At 42.9% G+C, this 25,124-nt stretch overlaps 2 protein-coding genes across 7 annotated transcripts in view; one reads left to right on the plus strand and one right to left on the minus strand.

Annotated features, from left to right (window-relative positions):
- Window positions 1-84: 84 nt before the first annotated feature.
- On the plus strand, window positions 85-15,485 carry GDE1 (glycerophosphodiester phosphodiesterase 1). Of its 3 annotated transcripts, none has more exons than XM_014853460.3 (6): window positions 85-512; window positions 5,355-5,530; window positions 8,608-8,713; window positions 11,188-11,280; window positions 13,455-13,666; window positions 14,888-15,485. In XM_014853460.3, exons 1-6 carry the CDS (start codon window positions 252-254, stop codon window positions 15,033-15,035), a joined length of 996 nt encoding a protein of 331 aa, XP_014708946.1. In that variant the 5' UTR covers window positions 85-251; the 3' UTR covers window positions 15,036-15,485. The 3 variants fall into 3 exon arrangements, with proteins under 3 accessions (XP_014708946.1, XP_014708948.2, XP_070340952.1); XM_014853462.3 differs by having other exon boundaries at window positions 86-512; window positions 5,359-5,530; XM_070484851.1 differs by having other exon boundaries at window positions 131-1,052; window positions 5,359-5,530.
- A 6,325-nt stretch (window positions 15,486-21,810) lies between these two features.
- Window positions 21,811-25,124, minus strand: part of TMC5 (transmembrane channel like 5) — a 73,788-nt gene continuing 70,474 nt past the window's right edge. For all 4 annotated transcript variants that reach the window (XM_044747269.2, XM_070484848.1, XM_014853464.3 and 1 more), the window contains exons 19-21: window positions 24,094-24,198; window positions 23,057-23,099; window positions 21,811-22,304 (exon numbers count right to left, since the gene is read on the minus strand). In XM_044747269.2, coding sequence (XP_044603204.2) covers window positions 22,252-22,304; window positions 23,057-23,099; window positions 24,094-24,198 — 201 coding nt within the window. In that variant the 3' untranslated portion in view covers window positions 21,811-22,251. The remainder of the gene's footprint in view (window positions 22,305-23,056; window positions 23,100-24,093; window positions 24,199-25,124) is intronic.

Raw genomic sequence — 25,124 nt, forward strand, 5'->3', positions numbered from 1 at the left:
CCTGGGGCCTGGACCCGCCCGCGTTGCCATGGCAGCGGCCCCGCCCCCGAGGTCTGGCGATCCGCGGCCCTGATTGGCTGGACGGCCGGCTCGCTCCAGGATGCGGCGGCCGCCGCCATTGTGCGGCGCTGCTTCCCTCCGAGGGTGTCGGCTGCGGCAAGTGCCTTGGGCTCTCGCTCTCGCTTCTGCTTCTGCTGTCCGGGGAGCCCGGCGGGTCCGGGACTCCCGTCCGTGCCGGTGCGGGCGCCGGCATGTGGCTGTGGGAGGAACAGGGGGGCCTCCTGGGCCCCTTCTCCTTCCTGCTGCTGCTGCTGCTGCTGGTGACGCGCAGCCCCTTCAATGCCTGCCTCCTGACCGGGAGCCTCTACCTCCTGCTGCGCCTCTTGAGCTTCGACCCCTTGCCCTCCCGCAGGGCCCTGCAGGTGCTCAAGCCCCGGAACCGCGCTTCCGCCATCGCCCACCGCGGCGGCGGCCACGACGCGCCCGAGAACACGCTGGCGGCCATTCGGCAGGTGAGCCCCCCACGCCTCGCGCCCCGCCTGGGAGCTGGACTTCTGCTCGTCCTCCCGCAGCTTCCCCAGTGTTCATCTGAGAGCCTTCCCGGGTCCCCCTTCGTCCGCAAGAAACACATTCAGGTGGCTCTGATCCCTCTGAAGTCTGGACCATCTCCCGACTTCAAGTATTTATAGAACATAGCAAATATGTGTTTGCTTACATAATACTTAGATATTTGCTGGGTACCAGGCACTGAGGATACAGTCATGAACAAGACGGAAGGAGGTGCCTGCTTTCACAGAGCTTGTATTGGAGTGGGGGAGACAGGCCTTAAACAAGTAAACACACAAGAAGGAAGCGAAAAGGGCAATGAAGAAATAGAGTAATGGGATAAGGACCGACTGGAGGAGTTATGCTGTTGCAGATAGAGTAGTCAGAGAAATCCTCTCGGAAGAAGTGACTTTTGAACCGAAACCGAGATTGGGAGATGGAGCCAGCTGTGGACCTGGCGGAAAAGTGTTCCAGGACAAGGGAGCAGCAAGTGCGAAGGTCCTAAGGTGGGAATGATTTTGGAATGTTCAGATAACAGCATGAGGCATATGTGGCTTGACTTCAAGGAACAGAGGAAAGGCTGGTGAATGCAGTAGGAAGTGTGGCCAGGTTAAGTAGAGTCTCATTCAGTGGTTGAGTTTGTTCTCAATGGATCACATGCACAAGAGCTGTCTTTGCTTGTTCCTCCGAATTACCCAAGTCATCTTATCACCTTTCCCCCCAAACACACACATTCACCCTCAGATAACCCTGCCAGCAGGACTCTTAATCACTTTCTGCTTCGCCTTATCACAAGGCTCGCCTGGCAGTCTCCTGACTTCATATGACAGTTTGCGTAGTAAGAGAGCTTTTCAGTTGCCTAGGCACTTTTGCATCTGTAGAAATAGATCTGATCCTCTCATTTCTTTGAGACATTATTTTAACATGGGGTGGGTAGGAAAACTGACTCAAACTATGGCTCTTTCTAGAATTCAGCCTTCTGATTCCAAGCCCCAATGCTGTTTGTCATAGATTAGAATATGTTCTCGGATGTAAAAACTTGGACCGACTGTCCTTGCTTTGTCCAGCTAGGGACAGACAGTGTTGTGAAATGAGCAAGTTACTTAAGCTGTCAGCGTCCCAGAGTCGTGACTAGGGTGTAGCAAGCACGGCACCCAAGGGCACTTCTCCTCACTCTAGGCCCAGCCCCGACCTCAGTTGCCCCTTCTGTAAAATGGGAATAATATTGGTATCCACCCAATAGGTTGTGATTCCATGAGGTGGTCCACATAAAGTGCTTGGCCCATGATAAGACCTCCACAAATGTAAGCTCTTTAGGCCAAGACTCTAAAAATGGCTTGATTCTTTAAAATCATGTAGGTAAAATTTAAATGTAATGGTGAAAATTTATGTCTGAAGAAGGAAGGGGGTCAGGAAGGCAGGCTTTAACTTAGCAGAGACTGACTCTGTTTATAAACCACATTAAACTATCTTATGCTTTTTCCCCTTGATTCTTTGTGAGGGAAGGGAGACAGAGCAGCTTTTCTGCCTTCTGTTTAAAAACAAATCTAAAGGTATTGAAGAAGGTATTTTACATTGTAAACTGAAACCCAGAGAGGTTGGATGAAGTAACAGAGCTACACAGGAGATAGAATTGTCATGACAAGAAAGATGATAATTACCATCGGAAGAAAAGCACATAATTGTCATTGGCTTCCATTTCTACTTACCTTTATGTAAGTTGCCTTAAAGTATAACTCATTGTTAATTGAACACAGGAGGTATTCATAAGTATTTACCAATGGATGTGGTAGTTTGGCCAAGAACATGTTTGGGTGAATGTAAGTCATATTGAATGAGGATGTGTGAATGTGAAATAGACATACACATAGGGTGTTTCATATCCTCTTGTGTTGCAAGAGAATTATAGCTAAATTCCATTCGTGTTCTGTATGTTTAGGTTGAGCATCTCTTTAATGTATGTAATAATGATAAATAAACACTGTGCCAAGTTGATTACTGGTCTTAAGAGGAAATGAGATGTGGTAATTCAGCTTAATTTGACTATAAGGTCATTATCAATGAGCTTTTTAGCCATAACAGAATTTACCTGCTGAATACAGACTACAGAAGGCAAGGTCACATCCTCCCTCTTGACTTCAAAAGAAATTTGTAGTTTATTTCCATCAAAGTTTGTTTTTTGTCCTGTTCTTCCTCCCTTTACATGTTTGCAGCTCATAATTTATATTCATAAACATTTTACTCTGTGAAAAATCAGAGAAGGCATTCTGACAGTGGTAGAATTTCTGGTAGATTATGAAGTAGTTATAGAAAGGAAAACTTGAAAGAAGTAAAATGAATGTGTTCCTCCCAAAACTACTATTGTAAGAAACTTCTCTAAATAAATAAAAAAGATGAGTATGAAGTGTATACTAATAGGTGAATTAGAATCGGGTTCATCTTTTTGCCTCTATAACTGCTAAAGGAAGTTGAATGCAGTCATAGAAGATCGGGTCTAAGAAACTAATATGATGGTTCTTTTATAAAGCTTTTGTTTGGGGCCTTGGTAAACTACACAGAAAAGACAAATAAATGAACTCAGTTCTAGTATGCTTGCTAAAATAGTCCCTCACCATTGTTATATTTTGTGTTGTAGCCAAAGATGGCCCTAATGAATGAAAGTGTAATTGAACCTAATTATGGTGCCAGCATCAAGGAATAAGGGTAGCATTTGTGTTCTAATGAGAGATGCAGGCACTGTGAACACTGAAAATGTGGTCTAGTTTGATGTTACAAAATATGTAACCCATGTTGTTTTCCCAGGGCATTATTGTGTCTTTAACTTAGAAAAGATAGATCTTTTAATCTTACAGAAAGACAGACCTTTTAACCAGCACAGATGTAAGCATTATTGTAATGACTTTTTCACTGAGCCGTGAGTGTTTTTCTAATCCTCATAGCTTATGTTGAGTGCCAACTCTGAGCCAGGCACCAAGCCTGGTAATTTACATGTATTATTTCTAAATCCTCACAACAACTCTTAGGATCATTAGAGAAGTACCATCTTAAAGATGATGAAATTGAGGTTACAATATGATAAGTAACTAGATGACAGAGCCAGTGAGTGATGGAATTGAGATTTATTCATTCATTCATTCATTCATTTAGTTAGTTATTTTTGAGGAAGACTAGCCCTGAGGCCTTCCTCTTTTTTCCGAGGAAGATTGGCCTTGAGCTGACGTCCATGCCCATCTTCCTCCACTTTATATGTGGGACGCCTACCACAACATGGCTTGCCAAGCAGTGCCATGTCCACACCTGGGATCCGAACCAGCGAACCCTGGGCCACCGAAGTGAAATGTGCGAACTTAACCGCTGCACCACCGGGCCAGCCCCTGGAATTGAGATTTTTATAGAAAATCTTGGTCACATATGTGAAAATCAAACTTTGAAGCTTAGAAGAAAATATAGTTATGTATCTTTATAAATAGGAGTAGGAAGGGATTTAAATAAAACAGAAAAATCTCCACTCATAAAGAACATGAATGATAAATTTGACTAGGTTACAATTAAAAATGTGTTTAAAAGGACACACAATAAAATCCAATGGCTAACATTTATTGAATGCTTCCTGTGCACTAGTATAGTGCCATATGTTGTTTATGCGTACTTAAGTGTGTAGTGAATACATAAAGACCTATAACAGAATGATATGGGAATGAGGCTCATCAGCTTTAAGCTGGCAGTTACCTCTGGAGAGGAAGGGGGAGAATTTTAGCTCTATCTGTAGTGTCGACAGTAAAGTCATAGTGGTTAAGAGAGCAGCGTGTACTACGTCCTAGTTTGTGTAGCCTGGAGCAAGTTCCTTCATCTCTTTCAGTTTCCTCATCTGAGAATGAGAATATTCATAGTCGCTACTGAAGGGTCATGAGGATCAAATGAGTTAACACATTTAAAGCACTTAGAATTGTGCCTGACAAAGAGAAAAGGACTCATAAATAATAGCTATTATTATGTTTGGTGGCAGCAAGAGATTGAAGCAAATGTGGCAAAATGTTAGCATCTGTTAAGTCTTTTTTGCTGTGTACTAGTATGTGTGTTTGTATAATTTAAAATTTTTAAAGAAATTTAAAACCTTGATCATAATGAACATTTCCCAGCTTCATTGTGACAAAGAAGTCAAGGAGGCAAACGGTGGACAGTGTGTCTCAGAGGAGCCTGGCTCGTAAAATTTAATGTTCAAATTCTCTTTTTAGATAAATTCTAGTCTACGTCATCAAGCTTACCAACTTGTTGGCCACCAGCCACTGCTGCTCACATAACAAATGTAGTGTCCCCAAGAAGTGGGCTTGGTGTTTCTGCTAGGGAGGGTGGAGTTAAACCGACTAAAACTTGACTGATCTTGTTTATGCCAAAGTCGTGCAAATATCCAACTAGTCAGTCAACACGGGAATCATCAGAGATGCTGTACCTAACCTAGTCTAGGTAAACAGTGGAATTTGCCTAAATGTTTGTAATTGTAAGCTGTTAATGTCCCATTTGGGTAAGCAACCAGAGAAAGCTTAAAGTTCCAGGAGTCTCCCCATCTGCCACTGGGGGAGTGGGCAGAGTGGGGAAGTTGCAGTTTTGGAGGAATCCGTAAGTGTAGGAGTTGAAGTAAGGTTAGCACCCATGAAAAGCAGAAACGAATTGGGTTGCTGTTTGGTAGAGGAGGGAAAGGGCTCCGCTGACTGTTTGCTTAGCCAGCCTTGTTGGTTGTCTTGAGTGATTAGATTGCAAAATGATGCCTCTGAGCACTTGACATTAATATTGTTGATGTTTTTGTTAAGGCAGCTAAGAATGGAGCAACGGGCGTGGAGTTGGACATTGAGTTTACTTCTGACGGGGTTCCTGTCTTAATGCACGATAACACGGTGGATAGGACGACTGATGGCACTGGTCGATTGTGTGATTTGACCTTTGAACAAGTTAGGAAGCTTAATCCTGCAGCAAATCACAGATTAAGGTAAGTGGTTTATTGTCACTTAAACATCCCTCTCAGCTTTTGTTGGAGATCACAGAAAGACTGTCACCTTCTGATGACATCTCTGCTCCAGGAGAGTGGTTTTGTTATAATTTGTTTTGAACTGTATACAGGTATCCCAGGTAATTCAGGTGCCAGGAGCAACAGAAATATGGCATGGATGTTACTCATCGTTTCCCACTGAGGCCAGATTTGGCCCCGGAATTATTCTCAAGACAATACTCTATCTAGTACATGACAGTTACTTTGAGCTATTGTACAAATTATAGAATCATGAGGCTGAAGGCAGTTGCAGAGGTTTACTTGTCGATCTTCTTGCCTTCAGGTACATCAAGAAACAAATTATGGGATACAGAGTGGGCGAAATGAGTGAAGGAGGTCAAAAGGCACAAACTTCCAGTTATAAAATAAAGAAGTCTTGGGGATGTAATGTACAGCCTGGTGACTATAGTTAATAGTACTGTATTGCCTATTCAAAAATTTCTAAGAGAATAGATCTGAAAAATTCTCATCACAAGAAGAAAATTTGTGACTATGTATGGTGATGGATATTAACTAGGCGTGGTGATCATTTTGCAATATATGCAAATATCAAAGCATTATGTTGTACGCCTGAAACTAATATAATGTTATATGTCAATTATATCTCAATTAAAAAGAAGAAATAAATGATGCATTCTTTAAAATCTTCAGGTAATAATATCACCTTTTTTTTTGGTGAGGAAGACTGTCCCTGAGCCAACATCTTTGCCAGTCTTCCTCTACTTTGTATGTGGGACACCACGACAGCATGGCCTGATGAGCAGTATGTAGGTCCACACCCGGGATCTGAACCCGTGAACCTGGGCTGCCAAAGCAGAGCGTGTGAACTTGACCACTACGCCACTGGTCCAGCTCCCTAGTATCATCTATTAACTTAGCCCTTTTAACTCTTTACATCCTTGTAACAAACTAGTGAAGGATCTTAGAGTTTTAGGAATGGAAAGTATCCTAGAAATCATGTAGAATACTGTCTAATAGAACTTTCTGCAGTGATGAAATGTTGTATGTCTGCACTGTCCAATGTGGTAGCCACTTGTGGTGACTGAACACTTGAAATGTGGTTAGCACATCTGAAGAGCTGAATTTTTAATTTTTTTAAATTTAAGTATAAATTTAAACTTAAATAACCATATGTGCCTTCCGTATCGGACAGTGCATATCTAAATCAATCCTGCTTTTAGAGATAGTCCCAGAAAAATTAAATGACTCGAGGACAAATGACTAGTTCATAAAGAAGGCAGAACTAGAATCTGGATAACCCAATTTCCATTCCAAAGAAATGTCCACTACACCATGCTGTTTTTGTTACCCCTGTGTCTCTCAACTCTTGGAGGGTGAAAGTTCTTTCGGATGCTTAATTTAATCCCCTCCTGGTATAGTTTAAACCAGTAGCTTCCAAAGTATTTATGTGTGTGTGTGGTGTTTATATATGTATATGTGTATTTATCTGTCTATCAGAGCTAGTCTTATAAGATGTTCCACAAGGAAAGGGTTCTATGCCCAAATAAGATCAAACACTATACTCTAGATGGTCCCCTTGGGGATAAACAGTCCAGGTCAATCAACCTTTAATTTAGTTTCTTACCTTTAATTTAGTGTTTCTCAAACATATGACCACAGAACCCATGCCCTTCCCGCCATTAACAGCCATAAACACCTTGGAATTGGTATACTGGATAATATACTTTGGAATGTGGTTATGTAAAGCCCCCTCCCCTTGTCTTCGTTGTCATATACTGAAAAAGGTGTGCTCACTGTTATTCATGTTGTGTCAATTCTCCAGGCAGTGATCAATACTCCTGGGGTATTGAGTATTCCACTCAGTGATTAAGTTCTAGTCCTCCCTAAAAGATGATTCAGACTTTATTTTGCTAGGATCTGAAAGAAATTAAAAGTCAGCCAAAGGAAATCATATTTTACTCTAGAAAGAATGTTAATAACTTGAAAGTTCTGAGTCCAGGCTGCTGGCATTGCTCTTTACTGTCGTCAGATATTACATTGCTCTATTGTATGCAAGGGAAAGGCTGGTTTACTATTCCAGGGACATTGCAGCCAATAAGATGTCAGGTTCAAAGTCAACACTTAAAACAAAAAATGCTTAGTTTCAGCATTACCCTTAAAATCCTTTAAGAAGGCATGATATCAGAGTCAATATACCATTTTAATGTCTTTAATACAACCAGTCTTTCTCCCGCAGTTGGAACAGGTTGTGTTTTCTTTGCTTTAAAACCAAATGAAGTAAGTGGCTTGTGTTTAGGGACCATGTTGTAGGAAAAATAGGGATTTTCTCTAGAATTACGTTTAATGTGGTGAGATGCTCAGGCTGAGAGGGGGAATGGAATCTAAGATTGGCCAAGGGCATAGCAAATCCATCATCTCTCACTCCCAGGCAATAGATGTTGCATAGAATGACTGGCAGAATGGCCTGTGTGATTTAAATTATCTTTATCTTTTTTTAAACCAAGATCTTACAGTCGACATAATATAGTTGAATTAGGATAAGTTAAATCATATGGAATGAAATTTCATTATGTGGGGAAAGCTGATTTTTTATGTCAGGCACTTAATTTTCCTTTTCTTTATCAGAAAAATTGTTTATTTTCAAGAGTTGCATTTAAATAAATGCACAGCAATACAGTTAACAGATTTATGTATTTCTAGGAATTTCTCCTGCAAAAGGGTCTATTAGAGCAATTTGAATCTTAAAATTAAGTCTCTGAGTTCTCCAAAGGTGACATATACTCTCCCCTTTGGTTGAGTTACTAATTATATTCTTAATTCAGTGGAAATGCAGTGATTCCTAAAATTTAGATGATTTTTGTTGTTGTTGCTCTTTGGTCAAGAATATCTGTCCTTTGGTTCAAGTACATATAGTAAATTTTCCTTGGACTTTGGTCTGGTTGAAGAAAGGAAGGAAACACTCTTTCCTTTTGGTTGGAAGACGTTTGTGAAGGGGCTGCTCCACTAAACTTTCGTCTTTTGCCTTTCCCACAATGCACGGCGCCTCCCCCTCACAGGAATGATTTCCCTGATGAAAAGATCCCTACCTTGAGAGAAGCCGTCGCCGAGTGCCTCAGCCACAACCTCACAGTCTTCTTTGATGTCAAGGGCCATGCAAACAAGGTACCGTTTAGACCAGCGCCTTCACTTTTTCAAAAAGACGTCCTGTTTAATTGCTAGTCATTTCCAAAAGTAACTACATATTTTATTTATTCTTCTTAAATTATTTTTATAAATTACGTGTTTGCTTAATGGAAGTTTACAATGCAAAAATCCACATCTCTGAGGCAACAGTAAACCTTTTTAACCTTTTAATCTTTGATGGAACCTTTTAACAGCTCCTAATATTCTACAACTAGCACAAAATGAAAGAGTCAGGTTTCTCTGATTTGCATAAAGTATTTACAAAAGATATTAAATGAACAGTAAACATTTTGAACAGGTCACTCAAGTAACCTCATAAAAAGGAATTTAGGAGTTGGACACAAGACCAGTGACATCTTGCTGCTAAGTTAAGGGTCTCAGGTGGACAACTGTGGACTGACGTTGAAGAGAACTCCTGTCTTTAAAGCTTCTGATAGCTAATAGGATATTTATCTTTTACATAGATTTATCCCTTCTGTAGGATTTCTGTCCCTTATGGATAGTTTTGTAATTCTGTGATTTGAGTAGTTATACTTTTATGAGAAAATTATAATTTCTTTAGATATGACGTTGCTAAACAAAATTTTGCTGACATTTTAGAACATATACTTTTAGTCATGAAAGCATTATTGTAATGGAAATCGGTGGGAAAATATGGTTCAGATTACATTTGTTCTCTTATAACCAGCTTTTCAAGTACAAATACTTTTCTCTGCATTTGGACAACTTGGGTATTTTCCCCCTAGCAATAGTTAAAATCAGTAATGGCCATCTACTGATTGACAATTCTGATGATGTCAGTTTTCTTTATTAATCCCAGGATATAGTTGCAAGCAGTCGTTGAAACCTAAAATCTGAGCCTAAGTATATACTCTAACTTTAGTACAGTGAACGCCTGTCTTTGAAGAAAGAGGAGAATGGTGCTCTGGCTGATTTATTCTGCTGGTAAACTGATAGTTGTGTCCGTCCAGGCTTTCTGATCAGTCTGCAGCAGAATCACCAGGAATACCTATTAAAAATACAGATTCCTGTGCCATACCACCCAGGGAAGAAATTCTAAAAATGTCAAGGGTGGTGGGGTCAAGGAACATGTGTTTTTAATGAGCACTTCCAGTTTCGTTAATGATATGACTCACATCTGGGAACCCTGAAAGCTCCCACGTTTCACCCACAGTGTACTGACCTTTGTGCTTATTCTGTTAGGATAAGGGAGGAAAAAAGAAGAAAGTTAAAAAAAAAAAAAATCTGTTTAAGCTTTCTGGTTGGGTGCTCACAGGTGGTTTGGGCAAGATTGAGTAGAACATAGTGATCTAATTCTCCGAAGAACAAGTGTTGGCAGCAGATGGGAGCTGTTAGAACACAGGAGCTAAGGTTATGGGCTCCGGAGTCCAACAGACGGTGATTAAGCTCTGTCACTTACTACAGGGTAACCTTAACCTTGATAAGCTTCAGTTCCCTTGTGGGCAAAATGGGAATAACAATAGAAACTACCGCATGGGGTTGTGGTGAGAATTAAATAAATAATGTAGGTGAAGAGTTACAGTGCATGTGATAGCTCAAACAGCACGGAAACAGCTTTGGCTCTGTGGCTCACACTCCATTATATTAGAGAAGGAGAAGCATGACATGAGTAATTTCTGTGTTCTTTCTTCTTTTTTGCAATGCATTTTGTTGCTTATATTTGGCTATTGGTATGTGTGACTTTCCAAAAATTAGCAGTATTTCACGAATTATGATGTAGCAACGTTACATTTCACCTAACGTCTGGTCAGCCCTGTTGTAGTTAGCTGCTCTTGACGCTCAATGGCCAAATCTGTTAATTGACTACAGGTCACAAAATGTCAATATTTTAATTCTATCATTTCTTTATTTCTTAGCTAGACTATTACAAAAAGAAATTTCTGCTCATCTTGGGGAGGAGCTGGGAGACGTCCAGCTCTTCCTAGTTCTCCCTTGTCCCATTGCTTCTGCCTCCAAGCTGGTGATGGACGACGTCCCTCTCAGTCCCCTGGACTGATAAGATCTACCCTTTGTAGTTCCCAGGCTGGTTGGCTCCTGCTTCAGCTGGGAAAGACAGAAGGTGATAAGAGTTTTGGGTAGAAAAGGACTTTTCCTAGAGGCTAAACTAGGGTATAAGGAAAAGATTTTAAAATTTTGCTTCCAGCCTCCACTGGCCTGCAGTCTGCCATACTTTCCAAAACTCTGAGCAGAGGGCCGAGCCCCTGCGGAAGGTGGGAAATCAGTGCTCCCCGGCTGCTGCCTTATCTGCCGCAGGTGTGAGTTTAAGGTGTGTCCCAGGGCATGATGGAATCTGCCGGTACTCTAGTCAACGTCCCCATATATTAGTAAACTTCTGGTTTATTTGGTAGGGTTGTACTTAATATGTCATAGTTAATGGCTGGGACTATTACATTTCAATAGATTTTAAACACTTGAATCTCTTGGTTTTACAGGCTACTGATGCTCTAAAGAAAATATATATGGAGTTTCCTCAACTATACAATAATAGTATTGTCTGCTCTTTCTTGCCAGATGTTATCTATAAGGTAAGGTTCAGGACTTTTGTTGTACGTAATACTATGTTGGTTGGTGGTGATAAAAGCAACGGGCTAAGTAAGCATAAGATAGATGCTTGTTAAATTGAGCTGAATCAGTTAAGAAACTCCTCTTTTGAGTCAATGAGAAATTCAGGAAGGGACCTGTACTCAGACCCCATTTAAAGTACCATGATTCCTCTTTAGCTCCTTCTTTCATGTGGTTTAAAGGTTCATTCACATTACTTTGGTAAAGGTTCTCAGAACAGAAAGAATTATGTAGCTTGTCTCACTAAGTGACAGCAGAATATACCTTTTAAAAAATAACTCTTAGTCATAAAGAATTTAAATATACATAAAAGTAGATAGTAATACAGTGAGCCCTTCTCTAACCATGATCCAGCTTCTTTCATCCACACCCCCCATTTATCCTCCTCAGTGTTATTTTCAAGCAAATCCCAGACATCATATCATTTCATCCATAAAAATTGCATTATCTTTAAAAAGTGATTCTTTTTTTTAAAATATAGCCACGATACCTTTGTCCCATCTAAAACCATTAACTGTATATCCTTAAGATCATCAAGTATCCGATCAATGTATAAATTTTCATTTGTCTCAGAAATACTATAAATGGCTTTTTGTTTTTTATAAATTGTTCATTTGTTCAGTCCTCATTTGAATCAGGACCCAAATGAGGACTGCATGTTGTAACTTTGAATCTTAAAACCTGCACGTTCTTTTTTTCCCCCTCGTGATGTATCTATTGAAGAAACTGAGGTTGTTTTTATAGTGTTTACCCACGTCTGGATTTTGCTAATTTTGCTGTGACACAGTTAACACATCCTTTTCCTCTGTATATTTCCTGTAAGTTGGTAGTGAGAACTAAGGCCTTGATCAGATTAAGCTCAATTCATCTTGGCAAGATAACTTTATTGGTGAGGATCTTTTCCATCAGAAGGCACGTAACACCTGGTTGACTCTGCTCTTAGCACCTGCTGTTACTGACGGAGGCCAGCTCTCAATTTACCGGGGGTTGCAAAATGTTAATATTTTGGTTCTATCATTTCTTCTTCACATATAAGCTAGAATACTTCTACACTTAGAAACTCCCATCTACTGTTTAGTTACCCACTAGACAAATAAGTGTTTAATCTTTTCCTTTATTTACCAGTTTCCAAAATAATGAGTTGGTTCTGTAGCATTCTTCAACAGAGACTGACAGAGCATACATTTAAAAGTTTACAGTTAGGGTGGCCCCTATCCAGATATACACTGTCATGGAGAACAGAGAGTCATGGGGCTTTGCGACAGTGGGATCAGCGTTTCCCAAACTTAGTGGACCACAGAGGCCTTTAAGATGTATGATACATCCCCTGGGGAGCACAGAGCGCAGACTGGAGGAATTCCGTCCACATCTCCCTCTTTCTCCTTTCCCGTCTCCCCTTCCCCTGGCCCCTTCCCTCCTCTCTGTTTTCTCTTCTCACTTCCTTCTCACTGCACTTCCCTATGTCCACAACTCTTTTTCAGCCATTTTCTCTAGAAGGGATCAAAAGCTAACCAGCCCATCTTGAAATGATTGTGTTCCATTCTCATTGAATTCTAATTACTTACCACTGGCCAGAATTTAAATTGATATCTCATTGAAAGTTAATTCTTGTGACATTTATTAAATTTGACCCTGAGATTGTGATTTTCTCATTTTAAAGATGGGATTGCAGTTCTCTTAGGATTATGAAGGATGTGTTCATATTTATACCTACATTAAAGGCTTTACATGCATCACATTATTTTCTCAATGAGTTTGTGGTAGAGTACTTATTTAGTAGATAGGTCGGGGGCAGAGTATCATCTGTTGGTCAGAATGAGTACAGTGCCTTTATCTAAAGAGCAAATGAGGGGGCCAGCCCATGGCCGAGTGGTTAAGTTCGCACGCTCCACCTCAGCGGCCCGAGGTTTCACCAGTTTGAATCCTGGGCGTGGATGTGGCACCGCTCTTCGGCCCACGCTGAGGCAGCGTCCCACATGCCACAACTAGAAGGACCTACAACTGAAAATACACAACCGGGGGGCTTTGGGGAGAAAAAAGGAAAAATAAAATCTTTAAAAAAATATATTAAAGAGCAAATGAGAGGTATTGGACTTAAGATATAATAATTCTTTTATTTTCCAAAATTCCTTTTCAGATGAGACAAACAGATCAGAATGTAGTAACAGCTTTAATTCACAGACCTTGGTGCCTTAGCTATACGGGAACTGGGAAGCCACGCTATGATACTTTCTGGAAACTGTCCGTGTTTATGGTAATGGACATTTTGCTCGATTGGAGTATGCATAATATCTTATGGTACCTGTGTGGAATTTCAGCTTTCCTCATGCAAAAGGATTTTGTATCCCCGTAAGTTGGAAGGTTTTTTTATCTTCTCCTGACCCATTTCCAGACTGTTCTTTGCAAGGAAGGATTAACAGTAGTCTACCTGGATTGGTTCCCACCCACAAAGCCCACCATGCCTTTTTTAAGTTGGAATGCGTCTAGCTTCTTAGGTGGGAAGGGTGCAGGCATATTTCACTCTTTCTAAAACAAGGTGACAAATATTCTTAGGTTTTAATGCATTTAAAAAAAAATTATAAACTTGCCAAACTATGATGAGAGATTACATTTCCTTGTGATTGGCTCCCTTTGAAAACCAATGTAGGATCCAGGGCAGAGCCACAGTGAAGACATCCTGTGGGCGCCTGCCTCAGCTCTCCCACCATTTCTCCCTCTTTCCGAACCCTACAGGCTCTGCTCCATCACTTCCAAGAGACTGTCCATGCCGTAATTTGCTAGCAACCTCTGAATCTTTCTTTTGGCAGTTTTTTAACTGTGTGTTTCAGCTGATTATAGTTGCAGTTTTCATCTTATTTCAGGCATGCATGTGTTGAATAAATATTTGGTGTATGTCTACAGTATTGCAAGGTACCATGTTAGGAAACTGAAGGTGCTGTGGTAAAGAGATAAAGCCATGGTCTGCCATCTTGGAGCTTACAGTCAAGTGGAAGAGATAGATACTAATCAAGTAAAAATCAATCAATATAAACTTAGCAGCTAAGATGAATGCTGTGTAGGAGAGAACGGTGCAAATATACTGTGTAATTCGACCAAGTCAGAGAAAACGTCCCCAAAGCAGTGACAACTAAGCTTAGGTCTGAAGGCTGAGTAGTAATTGAGGAGGGCAGGGGGTGGAGATCCAAGTCAGAGGGAAAAACACTGCAAGAGTGGCAGGAAGGAGCCTGGTCCTGTCAAGGAGTTGAAAGAAACTCAGTATTGTGCAGCACAGGAGAGAAAGTGGGAGTGTGGTGTAAGATGAGACCCGAGAGTCCGGCGGGGCTGGGCCTCCAGTGCTTGGGGGGCGGGAGGCATCTTGAGTGAGCCGCTGAAGTATTTTCAGCGAGAATAACATGGAGGCGCTTCTCGTGCTGGGTTTGGAACGCTCCCTCTGACTGCAGTGCAGAGGCCGGTTAAGCAGCTGTTTCTGAGCACTGTCAGTACCCGGTGAAGACCGTACTTCATGACCATATAGATTCGTGGGACGGTTGGTCATTATTCTAACAGGATTGGTTTTTCCTCTTTCTCCAGGGACTACTTAAAAAAGTGGTCAGCTAAAGGCATTCAAGTTGTCGCCTGGACTGTTAATACCTTTGATGAAAAAAGTTACTACGAGTCCCATCTTCGTTCCAGCTATATCACTGACAGCATGTTGGAAGACTGCACATCTCAGTTCTAGACTTTTCCCCCAGGGAGGAAACACGAGTCCAGAAACTGCCTGCTGGCCTCATGCAGGGCTATCCAAATACCCTTTGTGCTAGCCCGCGCCCTGGGGGATCCAGTGGCTCGCACAAGCAATAGTCGTCATTGCATTTTTACCTGAACTCAAGCCCGGTGTTGCCATCATGCTCCATGGAATGCCTGAGTTCAACACTGTTGAAAATCGGTCTGCCAAAAGGCACAACAGCTCCTGCCCGACCTAGCGGAGGTGTGCACGGAGACCCACTGAGCACAAGCACACATTGAGTTGTGCAGTTGGGGGGTGCAGGTGCAAATGCATGGGAAACGCATGATTCCTCAGAGTTGACATTATAAAACTTGACACACTTACGTAACTTACGTTGTCTATTTGTATTCAGCTATGTTGATGTCAAACTTGTGACCCTACTAATAAAATCATTAAAAGGAACTCTAAGGGAAAACTGTGTGCCAAGCGTCATATCCTAAAACATAAGGAGTTCAGGGAAGCTGTGTCTGCAATCCAGTGACCAGGGCAGCAGCCCCTGGGGAGGCTTCAGTGTGAAGTGGCGGGAAATCTCGAGACCCATTGGAGGGAGATTGTTAATGGTATCTTGAAATAAGGGCTACAAACCAGTAGGGGGCAGAGTTGCCCCCTTTTAGGCTGCTCGACAGCAGAGGATCGCAGTTACAGCGGGAAGAAACTTCCCAGACCATCTGGGCTTGTCCAAATGAGAAAACTAAAACCTGTGGCAGGGAAGGGTCAGCCTCAGAAATGACACAGCTGCTGACGTAGCAGAGCCCAACCTCATGATAACTAAAATTTCTTGTTTGCTATTTGCCAGGAACTTGAGTGGTTTAACATGCGTTATCTTAATTAACCCTCACAAAAGTCTTACAGAGGTAGCATTCTCTCTTTACTGGTGAGGAAACCGAGGCACTGCACGAAGTCACTTACCCAAGGTCTCAGATGAGACTGAGTCCAGGTGGGCCTCACTCCAGGGCCCCTGCTCCTCACCCCTTGCCCCGTCTGCCTTTATAATGCGGGGCCCTGGACTCCCAGCTCTGTGCTCTTTGCCATGTGAGCTTCCGGGGGTCTTATTGTTAACTTAAAGAGCAATATTTAAAAGGAAGTCGAGTCCTTAAGGAATTGCAAAGCTGTCTCTCTCCTCTGGCTGCCCATGCTTCCCCCTTCTGGCCCCATCTGCAGCCCTGATCGCAGGCCCAAAGCCTTGTCATGACCTCCCTCCTGAGTCCCAGAGGGTCCCCAGCCTCACCCCTGCAGCAGCCAGGCCACCAGTCCGCACAGCTAGATGGTGGTGAGAAGTAAACTGATTTTTGCTACAGTTGGTGTTGGCCGGGGTGCGATAGATGGGGCTTGGGACGTTTCCAATCAACGTTTACAAAGAAATTTTCTTGAATTTTAAAATCAACAACGGGACAGATTTATTCAATGAATGGAACAAATATATAAACTGCATGTACTTCCATGCCTTGTTATGCCTGGAGTGACAGGAGGAGAAAGTGACCAAAGAAAACATCTGTGGACTGAATTCCCCCTTGGCGCACCTTCAGAGACTGCACAGTGACCAAGAGGGAGGGGATTTTCTTAGGGATGGTATGGTGTTAACATTCCTTCTGTGGTGTGAAGACCTCTTAAGAGCCAGGAGTTCTGTCACTTGACCCTTGTCCCAAATCCATTTTGCTCTTGACTCAGCCAGGCCCAATTAAGGATTTAGATCCTATGCTGAGGCAGTCTGGGCCTTGAAGAATGGAGAATTTGGATGAAGAACTGGGGTGCTAATAGGTACTACTATGAAGCAGTTACTTAGAAGGTTTAGTTTAGGGGTTTAGAACAGAATTTGGATCAGAGAAAGGTGAATCTGATTTCCTGATCAGCAACTTACTAGCTGTGTGACCTTGGGCAAGTTACTCAATTCATCTGTAAAACACAGGAAGTAATAGTACCACCCCAGGGAGGGTGGTGATTAAATGAAAGAGTACATGTAAAGTGCTTGTTGGCACATTTATTGACTGCCTACCATATACTAGACACTGTTTCACATGCTTTCCATGTGTTCACTCTGCAACAACACCATGAGGTAGGCACCATTATAATCCCATTTTATAGAAGGAAACCAAAGCAAGTTAAGTAATTTGCCTAAGTCACACAGCAGTAATAGGATAAGGATTCAGGCCTCCGTGATGTAATTCCAGAGTCCACACTCTAAACCCCTGCTTTTATCACAGCAAAGACTCAATAATGAGAACCATCATAATCATTCCCAGTACATATGACAGTGCCTGTCACATAGTAGATGCTCAATAAGTGTTTGCTGAAGGAATGAATTATGGGATATCCAAGTGGAAACTTCCTTGAGGAAACTGGAGATGCAGACCTAGTGTGAGATGAAAATTTGGGAGTGTAGATAAATGATTCAGGATTCAGCAGCATCAAGGGGCCATCCAAAGTCGTGATAGACGGCATTCCTTCCAGGAAAGTCAATACAGGTAAATATCAACATCCTCTGCTGTTCTTGGACTGCCCCTCTGCTCTCGGGATGCTGGAGAAAGATAACATCAAAGGGCTTACCTCAAAAGACTGAAGAAACCCACTACTTACTTGATTAAACAATACTCAGTTTCTTATCGGAGATGAGTGTCATCAATCCTGTTTTGACAAGATTTCACCAAGGCATAACTATTCTATTAGATGTCAATTTCTAAAGAGAATTACACCCACCATCTCCTAAAGTGGGAATGGTACTTCGACAGGACGGTAAACCACAGCTCGGAGGGTGGGGAAAGGTGTGAGTTACCGAAGCATTCCAGACTTCTTCAGCATGGAGTGGTGGTTACCGTACAGCAAGGTTATTTGATTTCTTTCATCAAAAATACTGCGGATTAATGACCTTGTGTGTTCTATTATCAAACTTTAAATCATGCTCAAAATCGAACCAGCAGCAGAACACTAAGTGTTAAGAAGAGGCTGGCCAACAGCTAGGCACAGTGGCTCTCAAAGGATGCTGTCCTCGGAGACATCTATTCAATATCAGCATAAGGGCGAACTAGTTAGAAATGCAAATTCTCAGAGCTCAACCCAGACACACTGACTATCTGGAACTCTCCGTGGGGCTCAGCATCTGCCTTTACAAGCCTTCCAGGTGGTTCTGATACATGCTCAAGTCTGCGAACCACTGAGCCAGAGAAAACCCGAAGTCCTCAGTTCTGCCACTAACTAGGAGACCTCAGACAAATCACTTAGCCTGTGTGTGCCTCAGTTTCCAACATCTGTCAGACAGAAATCATAATATTTGCACTGATTGTCTTCTAGCGATAATGTTATGAGGTTCAAGTGAGAAAAAAAGTGGAAGGGTTTTGAAAAGTGTGTTAGTGTAATAATACTGTTGTGAAGATAAAATTAAAAACGTGGAAGTGCTCAAACACTGTAGTACTCAGCTCGTGGTCCTCAGACCCATCGTGCTAGACATAAATGCAGACTCTCAGGCCCCATCCCCAACCTCACAAATTAGCATCTGCTTTATAAGAAGAATCCAGGTTAAAGGGGAGAAACACTGTGCGGATGGTAACACTACCCGGGTGTCAGGCATTACTCGTACCAGGCAGGCGCAGTGATGAGCAAAGCAGAGCCCCTCACCTCCCACCTGAGCTCCTCTCAGTGGTCTGTCTCAGTTGATCAGACACATAAATGCTGGCAAAAACTTTGAGAATTTAGGGAGGGTCTGTGAAGTGCCATCATACTGAGAGGATGCCTGTTAATGAGCTGAATTTTTACCACCTGTCCTCAGTTCAAAGATTATAAAAATATATGTCCATCGTATGCTATTTTAGTCACTCCTTTTATAATTGAGCTTTGCACAAAATCATTTCATTATCCCATAAGAAATGAACCGGGGGGCCAACCCTGTGGCGTAGTGGTTAAGTTCGTGCACTCCACTTCAGCAGCCCAGGGTTTGCCGGTTTGGATCCTGTGCGCAGACCTACACACCGCTCATCAAGCCATGCTGAGGCAGCATCCCTCATACAAGAACTAGAAGGTCTTACAACTAGGATTTACAACTATGGACTAGGGCTTTGGGGAGAAAAAAAAAAAGATGGCATTCTTGTAAAAAAAAAAAAAAAGAAAGAAACTGGGCCGTTCATTGCGGCCACTTGAAGGATCAGACCCCAGAGAAATTCAAAGAGCCTATCCTTTCTTTATACCTAAAACTACAGGGCTTATCCAGCTTTCAAGTGACTGTTGGAAAGCATATGTTACTTTTATCATTTTGAACTAATGAAGGGTTGGACGAGGAGGATGGGGAATGTCCCCGGCAGATTTTGATGCAATAGTCTGAGCTCACCATTTGCATGTTTAATAACTGCCTTGGGCGGCTTCTATAGTCAGACGAGTTTGGGAAGAACTACTCTAGATCCTAGCTCGGTAGCACTCAGCCCTGAGCTCCCACTGAAAGCATCTGGGGAGCCTTAAAGAAAAAGTAGGAGAGCCTGATTTAGTTGGTCTGGAGTGGGGTCTGGCAGTTGATGGCCAGCTCCCCATGTGACTCTGAGTGCAGCCAACATTGAGAGCCCTGCTGCCCAGTGGAGGCCCTGGCAGGCCTGGGGGAGAGCTGGCTCCTATAGGCTGAACTGTGTTGACTCAAAATTCATAAGCTGGAGACCAAAGCCCCAGTACCTCAGACGGTAACCATGTTTGAGAGAAGATCTTTAAACAGAAGAATAAGTTCGAATGAACCCAACAGGGTGGGTCCTAATGCAATCTGATGGTGTCCTTATAAGAGGAGGAAATTTGGACCCAAAGTGACACCAGGATGTGCACACAGCGGAAAGACCATATGAGGACACAGCAAGAAGGCGGCCATCTGTAAGCCAAGGAGAGAGGCCTCAGAACGAAATGAAAATGTGGCCCCTGACACCTTGATCTTGCACTTCTAACCTCGGGAACTGGAAGAGAATTAATCTGAGTGGTTTGAGTCACCCGGTCTGTGGTATCTGGCTATGGCAGCCTTAGCAAACCAAGACACCTCCCTCTCAAGGCCGCGTGTTAAGAGCATCCTCGCATCCAAATGTGTGTGTGACACCTGGAGACTAGATCTTTCCGCAGTGCTCACACCTCCAGAAGCAGGGGCTGCAGGAAAGTGGAGACAAGAGATGGAGGTGAGCAGACAAGCGTTCCATCTCAGCGTACGGTAAGGAAGCAGAAAGATGCTTTCCGAGGAGGCCCGCATGTCAGTGGAGAAGCCGAGGAAGCACAAATGGCATTAAGATGACACAGAGGGGGAAAAAATCACTTCAAACATCAATTCCACGGGCTGCCTGCACCGACCCCACAGACAAGTCACTCACAGTCCCCTGGGATTCTCCTTCACAGCACCTACCACAATTATAATTAATTATTGTGTAATTATTAAGTTCCTGTCTAAATTAACCTGCTAGACAGTAAGTGCGTGAGGACAGAGACTCTGTCTTAACTTGTTCACCACCATTTGGCACATATTTGTTGAATGAATGAATGAATGAACACTACCAGCAAAGGTGATAGCAAAAGAGATTAATTCAGTTGATGAAATCAATTAATGAATAAATAAGTCAATGAAAAACTGAATCAATGGCTCAGCATGGATTGGACGCTTGTTTCAAATGCACCTTAAATGTTGTTTTAAATCCGGTTCCAATTAGATTTTACGACAGTGATACTCAAGAGGAGACTTCACCTCCAGAGTAATTTGGTCACTGCACCTTGCTGCTGAACCCGTCAGTTTTAAATACAGTCAATGCCTCATGAGTCATTTGGCAAATCTGCAAAAGGATGCTGTATATATGGATGCATATGTGTATATACAGGCATACCTCATTTTTTTTGTTATTGTTTTTTGGGGTTTTTTTTGAGGAAGATTAGCCCTGAGATAACATCTGCAGCCAATCCTCCTCTTTTTGCTGAGGAAGACTGGCCCTGAGCTAACATCTGTGTTCATCTTCCTCTACTTTATATGTGGGACACCTACCACAGCATGGCTTGCCAAGCGGCACCATGTCCACACCTGGGATCCGAACCGGCGAACCCCGGGCCACTGAAGCGGAACATGCATACTTAACCACTGTGCCACCGGGCCAGCCCCCAAGGTATACCTCATTTATTGTGCTCTGCTTTATTGCACTCTGTGGATACTGCCTCTTTTACAAGGCCTTCTACCAGCAAAAAGATTATGATTTGCTGAAGGCTCAGATGATGGTTAGTATTTTTTAGCAATAAAGTATTTTTGAATTAGGGTATGTCCATTGTTTCTTTTAGACATAATGCTATTGCACTCTTAATAGACTACAGTATAAATATAACTTTTTATGCACTGGGAAACCAAAATATTTGTGTGACTCGCTTTATTGCGATATTCGCTTTATTGCAGTGGTCTGGAACCAAACCCACCATATCTCCGAGGTATGCCTGTATACACACACACACACACACACACACACACACACAGATACAGACATATATATATTCCACACATCACCACTGCTTCCATGTTTGGTTCAACACAAGCTTTGATGGTCACGTATCAAACCTCACAGAGGGAGAGTCCCAGTGCACACCCCCCAACCCCAGTTCAACCCCAAACACTCATGTACTCAACACGCAATAAAGTGCACCGACAAGGCCTCTGGTTGTATTTCACCTTCGGGTACCAGGGGGATGTTTTCAGTTCCATGTCATGAACACATGCAGGCTCCACAATTCACAGGCTTCACATCTCTGATTGAGGGCCACATTTTTATTCAGGCTGGATACTTGTCTTAGCACCAGTTTTCAAACCTTCGCCAGGTCTGGGAGGTCTGGGAGGTCTGGGAGGAGGGACTTCTAAGGACCCACGATTCACAGCACATCTCTCGAAGACAAAATACATCATTCCCAGGTTCTCTCTCCCCATGTTTTTGTGAACTAGTTTAAATATTACAACAGTCTTTATTAGAAAATCCCAAATATTTTATCTTGAAAACTCAGCAATTCAGGTGTTAAAAAAAACCAGCAGGGAATGGCCGATTTGACTTCAGTATTTACACTGTGGTCAGTTTCCACTCCCAGCTAGTGCCTTGAATTCCCTTCTGGAAAGCTCCGACAGGCCCAGGTGTCGTGGAAGAAGTTGTTCCATCTTTGTCTTCTTTCCTTATTTGATTGCTGTCTGCTGCCGCAATAATCATCAGGCCCTTGGATTATCTTCTTGAACTGATCGCCTAAATCGCAGGTCTGGGGCTGACACAGAAAAGAGACGTTAGCACAGACACTCACTGCCCCATCTCTCCAGGGGAAAGACCAAACGGGCCTTCAAGATCCCACAGCTTCTCGTGCCTGCCTTGCCACCTCCTCTTAAGTTTTTTCAATCCTCCCCTTGAACTCCCACCATTGGATGCTGTCAGTACATGTTATTCCAAAAAGATGAATGGGGTTGTTGGTTTGCTTGTTGCCTCCCCAGCATCCATCCCCTTCTGGTATCAGCTGCAGATTTTCTTTGGGAAGCCACCCTTCCCCACTCTCAGTCCCTGGCTCTGTAGGGTTGTACCACCTGTATCTACAGAGAAGGCCTGGGACTCAGATCTGGCCAATGAAATCATCATATTTTCATGGCCACAGCCATTGGTTCATGGAGGGGCTTATCCCCCAGTCAGATCCAAGGAAACACAATAAGAACTCTGGGTGTCTCACTCTTTCCCACTAGACTTGAATCTGAGAAGATATCAGGAGCTGATTAAGCAGCCTTGCGATATTAGGAAGAACCTAATTGAGAAAGGAGCTAACATGGAAAAGAATTGAACAAAAAGAAACCAGGTTCTGGTGACATATTGTGAGCCTCAGCTTATAAGGCAAGAATTATTCTTGGGGCTTTGCTAAAGCCAGTTTGGATCGATTCTTGCGATTGAACTGATACACGGGCAATTCTGACGCTCCAGCTTGGGCTATGTCATCTAGATGCAGGAGGTCTTCTTAGGGCCAGTTCAGTTACTCACCACGAGCAGCATCATGTTCCCTGACGTGCAAAGAGACTGGTTGCTGAGAAAGAAGAAAAGAGGCAGCCTCATCACTGGGAAATAATGCAGACCCCGGGTCCTGTTGCACAGCTGGTAAGGCCGGTGAGCCCCCCCACCATACAAAACTAAGAGGTGACATTAATTAAGACCAAGGCTCAGCCAGAGAAATATCAAACGTGTTTTGCTTTGTTTTGTTTAGGGACAGTGATTTCATCCATTTATTCATTCATTTCACAGGTATTTTACTGGGCATTTACAATACGCCAAGTAATATATTAGGACGTTGGGCTGCGAGGGTACAGACATGGTCCCTGCCTTCACAGGATTTAGAGTTGGGCCTCTAGGTCCCTGACCTAAATCGTGCAGATGGTATTAATTGGCACAGATAGCAAATGACACAGCAGTCTCTTCTGACAAGATCATAACTTCCAAAACTAGTGGCATTTGAATTTAGGTGGGTTAACTGCTTATCCATATTTCCCAAGACACCAAGGAAGCCAGCGAGGGCTCTGGGATTGGGGTTCCAGGCATCTCTTATACCCTCTTGGTAACAATGAAATTGGTAAAATCTTTTTAAAAGCATGACATGGCAATATCTATCAGTATTATCATGGGCATGCCACATGATACGCACATAATACGCACATAAAATAATTGTGACACAAAATGTTTCATTACACACTACTTTTAGTCTTAAAAAAGAAACCCGGGATCAACCCAAATATTCAAATATGAGCAGACTGAGACAATGTGCAAGATATTAAGTGGGGGGAGGGGAGTTACAATACTATGTGTATAGTATATCCCCAATTTTGTAATAAATAAATAAACAAAAATGTTAGTAGCTGTGTGTATGTTTGCAGATGCCTGGAGAGAAAGATCTAGAAGAATCTACACTGAAGCATTAATAGAGTGGGGTGAGATGGCAGGGCACTTTTCACCTCATGGGATGTACTTCTGTCGGATGGGGCTACAGAACAGACACACGTGGCCTCCAGCCTCGCCTCCAGCCTCACCTCCATGTTTCGCCTTTCCGGTGGGAACGAGCTGGGGTTTGCTCTCTTCTCCATCTCCTGCAGCTTGATCAACTTTTCTATCAGGAACATTTTATCTTTGCCCTCCTGCCAAGAAGGAAAAGGAAAACAAAAATGTGGAGGATGAATGATGGTGTGGGGTGGAGAAGCAAATGATGGAAAGAAGGCGGATTGTCAGGCAGGTGCGGTCCCAGACGTTGGATGGAGGCTGCCGCCACGTTTTCTCTTGATGAAAGAAAATAAACATTTCACAGCAAAGCCAGATTGTGCCCCTACAGCCTTCCCAAATTGTAATAATCTACTCTAAAGTGATTTCCTCAGCAGGCTTGAGAAGCAGCCTTGTCAGAAGCAACTGACATGCCGTTGTCTGAAGGCCCAGGACAAATGGTTTATAGGAGCCCCCTTCCTGGCATGCCCTCTGCCCCAAAACCCTGTCTGGGCACCTGGCACTGCCTGGGTCTGCCCTGCCCCCCCACTGGGAATATCAAAGCTTACAGCTCTGCATTTAAAGACATCAAATATATTCCATTTGTCAACATTATCTCTTTTCATGGAGTAGACCCAGATAAATAATTCCAGAATTGGGAAGGGACACAAAGAAACAGGTCTGCCTTCCCCAGAAGGGCGAATCACTTTTCTATAACTCTGCTGCAGATAAAAGAGTGACATATATCCCACCAGTGTTGAGGGGGCCAGCCAGCACCACTGATGGTCTGACCAGTCTAGGTCAGTCCCATTCCCCACGCCCTGTTTCTCCTTAAACTTTCACCCGCTAATTTTACCATCCACCAGTGGATCCTGCTCGCAATAGATATTACTGTGGTATTTGCTTCAGTGTGATTTTCTATTTCCCTCATTCCTTCCACGTTTATCAATTGGAATTCTTCTGTAAGGAAGAGCTGGCCTTGGGAATTGGTATTTTAACAAGTTCCCCAGCTGTTGGCTGACGTGTTTGGAAATCTCTGGTCTGTAGCAGCTGTTTCACACTCCAGTGCAAATTAGAATTACCTGCA

Source organism: Equus asinus, chromosome 14, assembly GCF_041296235.1.
Source record: "Equus asinus isolate D_3611 breed Donkey chromosome 14, EquAss-T2T_v2, whole genome shotgun sequence".
NCBI lineage: Eukaryota > Metazoa > Chordata > Mammalia > Perissodactyla > Equidae > Equus > Equus asinus.

Coding starts and splice junctions, on each gene's coding strand:
- GDE1 (XM_014853462.3), top strand. CDS start 101: ATGCGGCGGCCGCCGCCATTGTGCGGCGCTGCTTCCCTCCGAGGGTGT. Junction 8,714..11,187: donor TCAAGGGCCATGCAAACAAG/GTACCGTTTAGA, acceptor TTGGTTTTACAG/GCTACTGATGCTCTAAAGAA. Junction 13,667..14,887: donor CAAAAGGATTTTGTATCCCC/GTAAGTTGGAAG, acceptor CTCTTTCTCCAG/GGACTACTTAAAAAAGTGGT.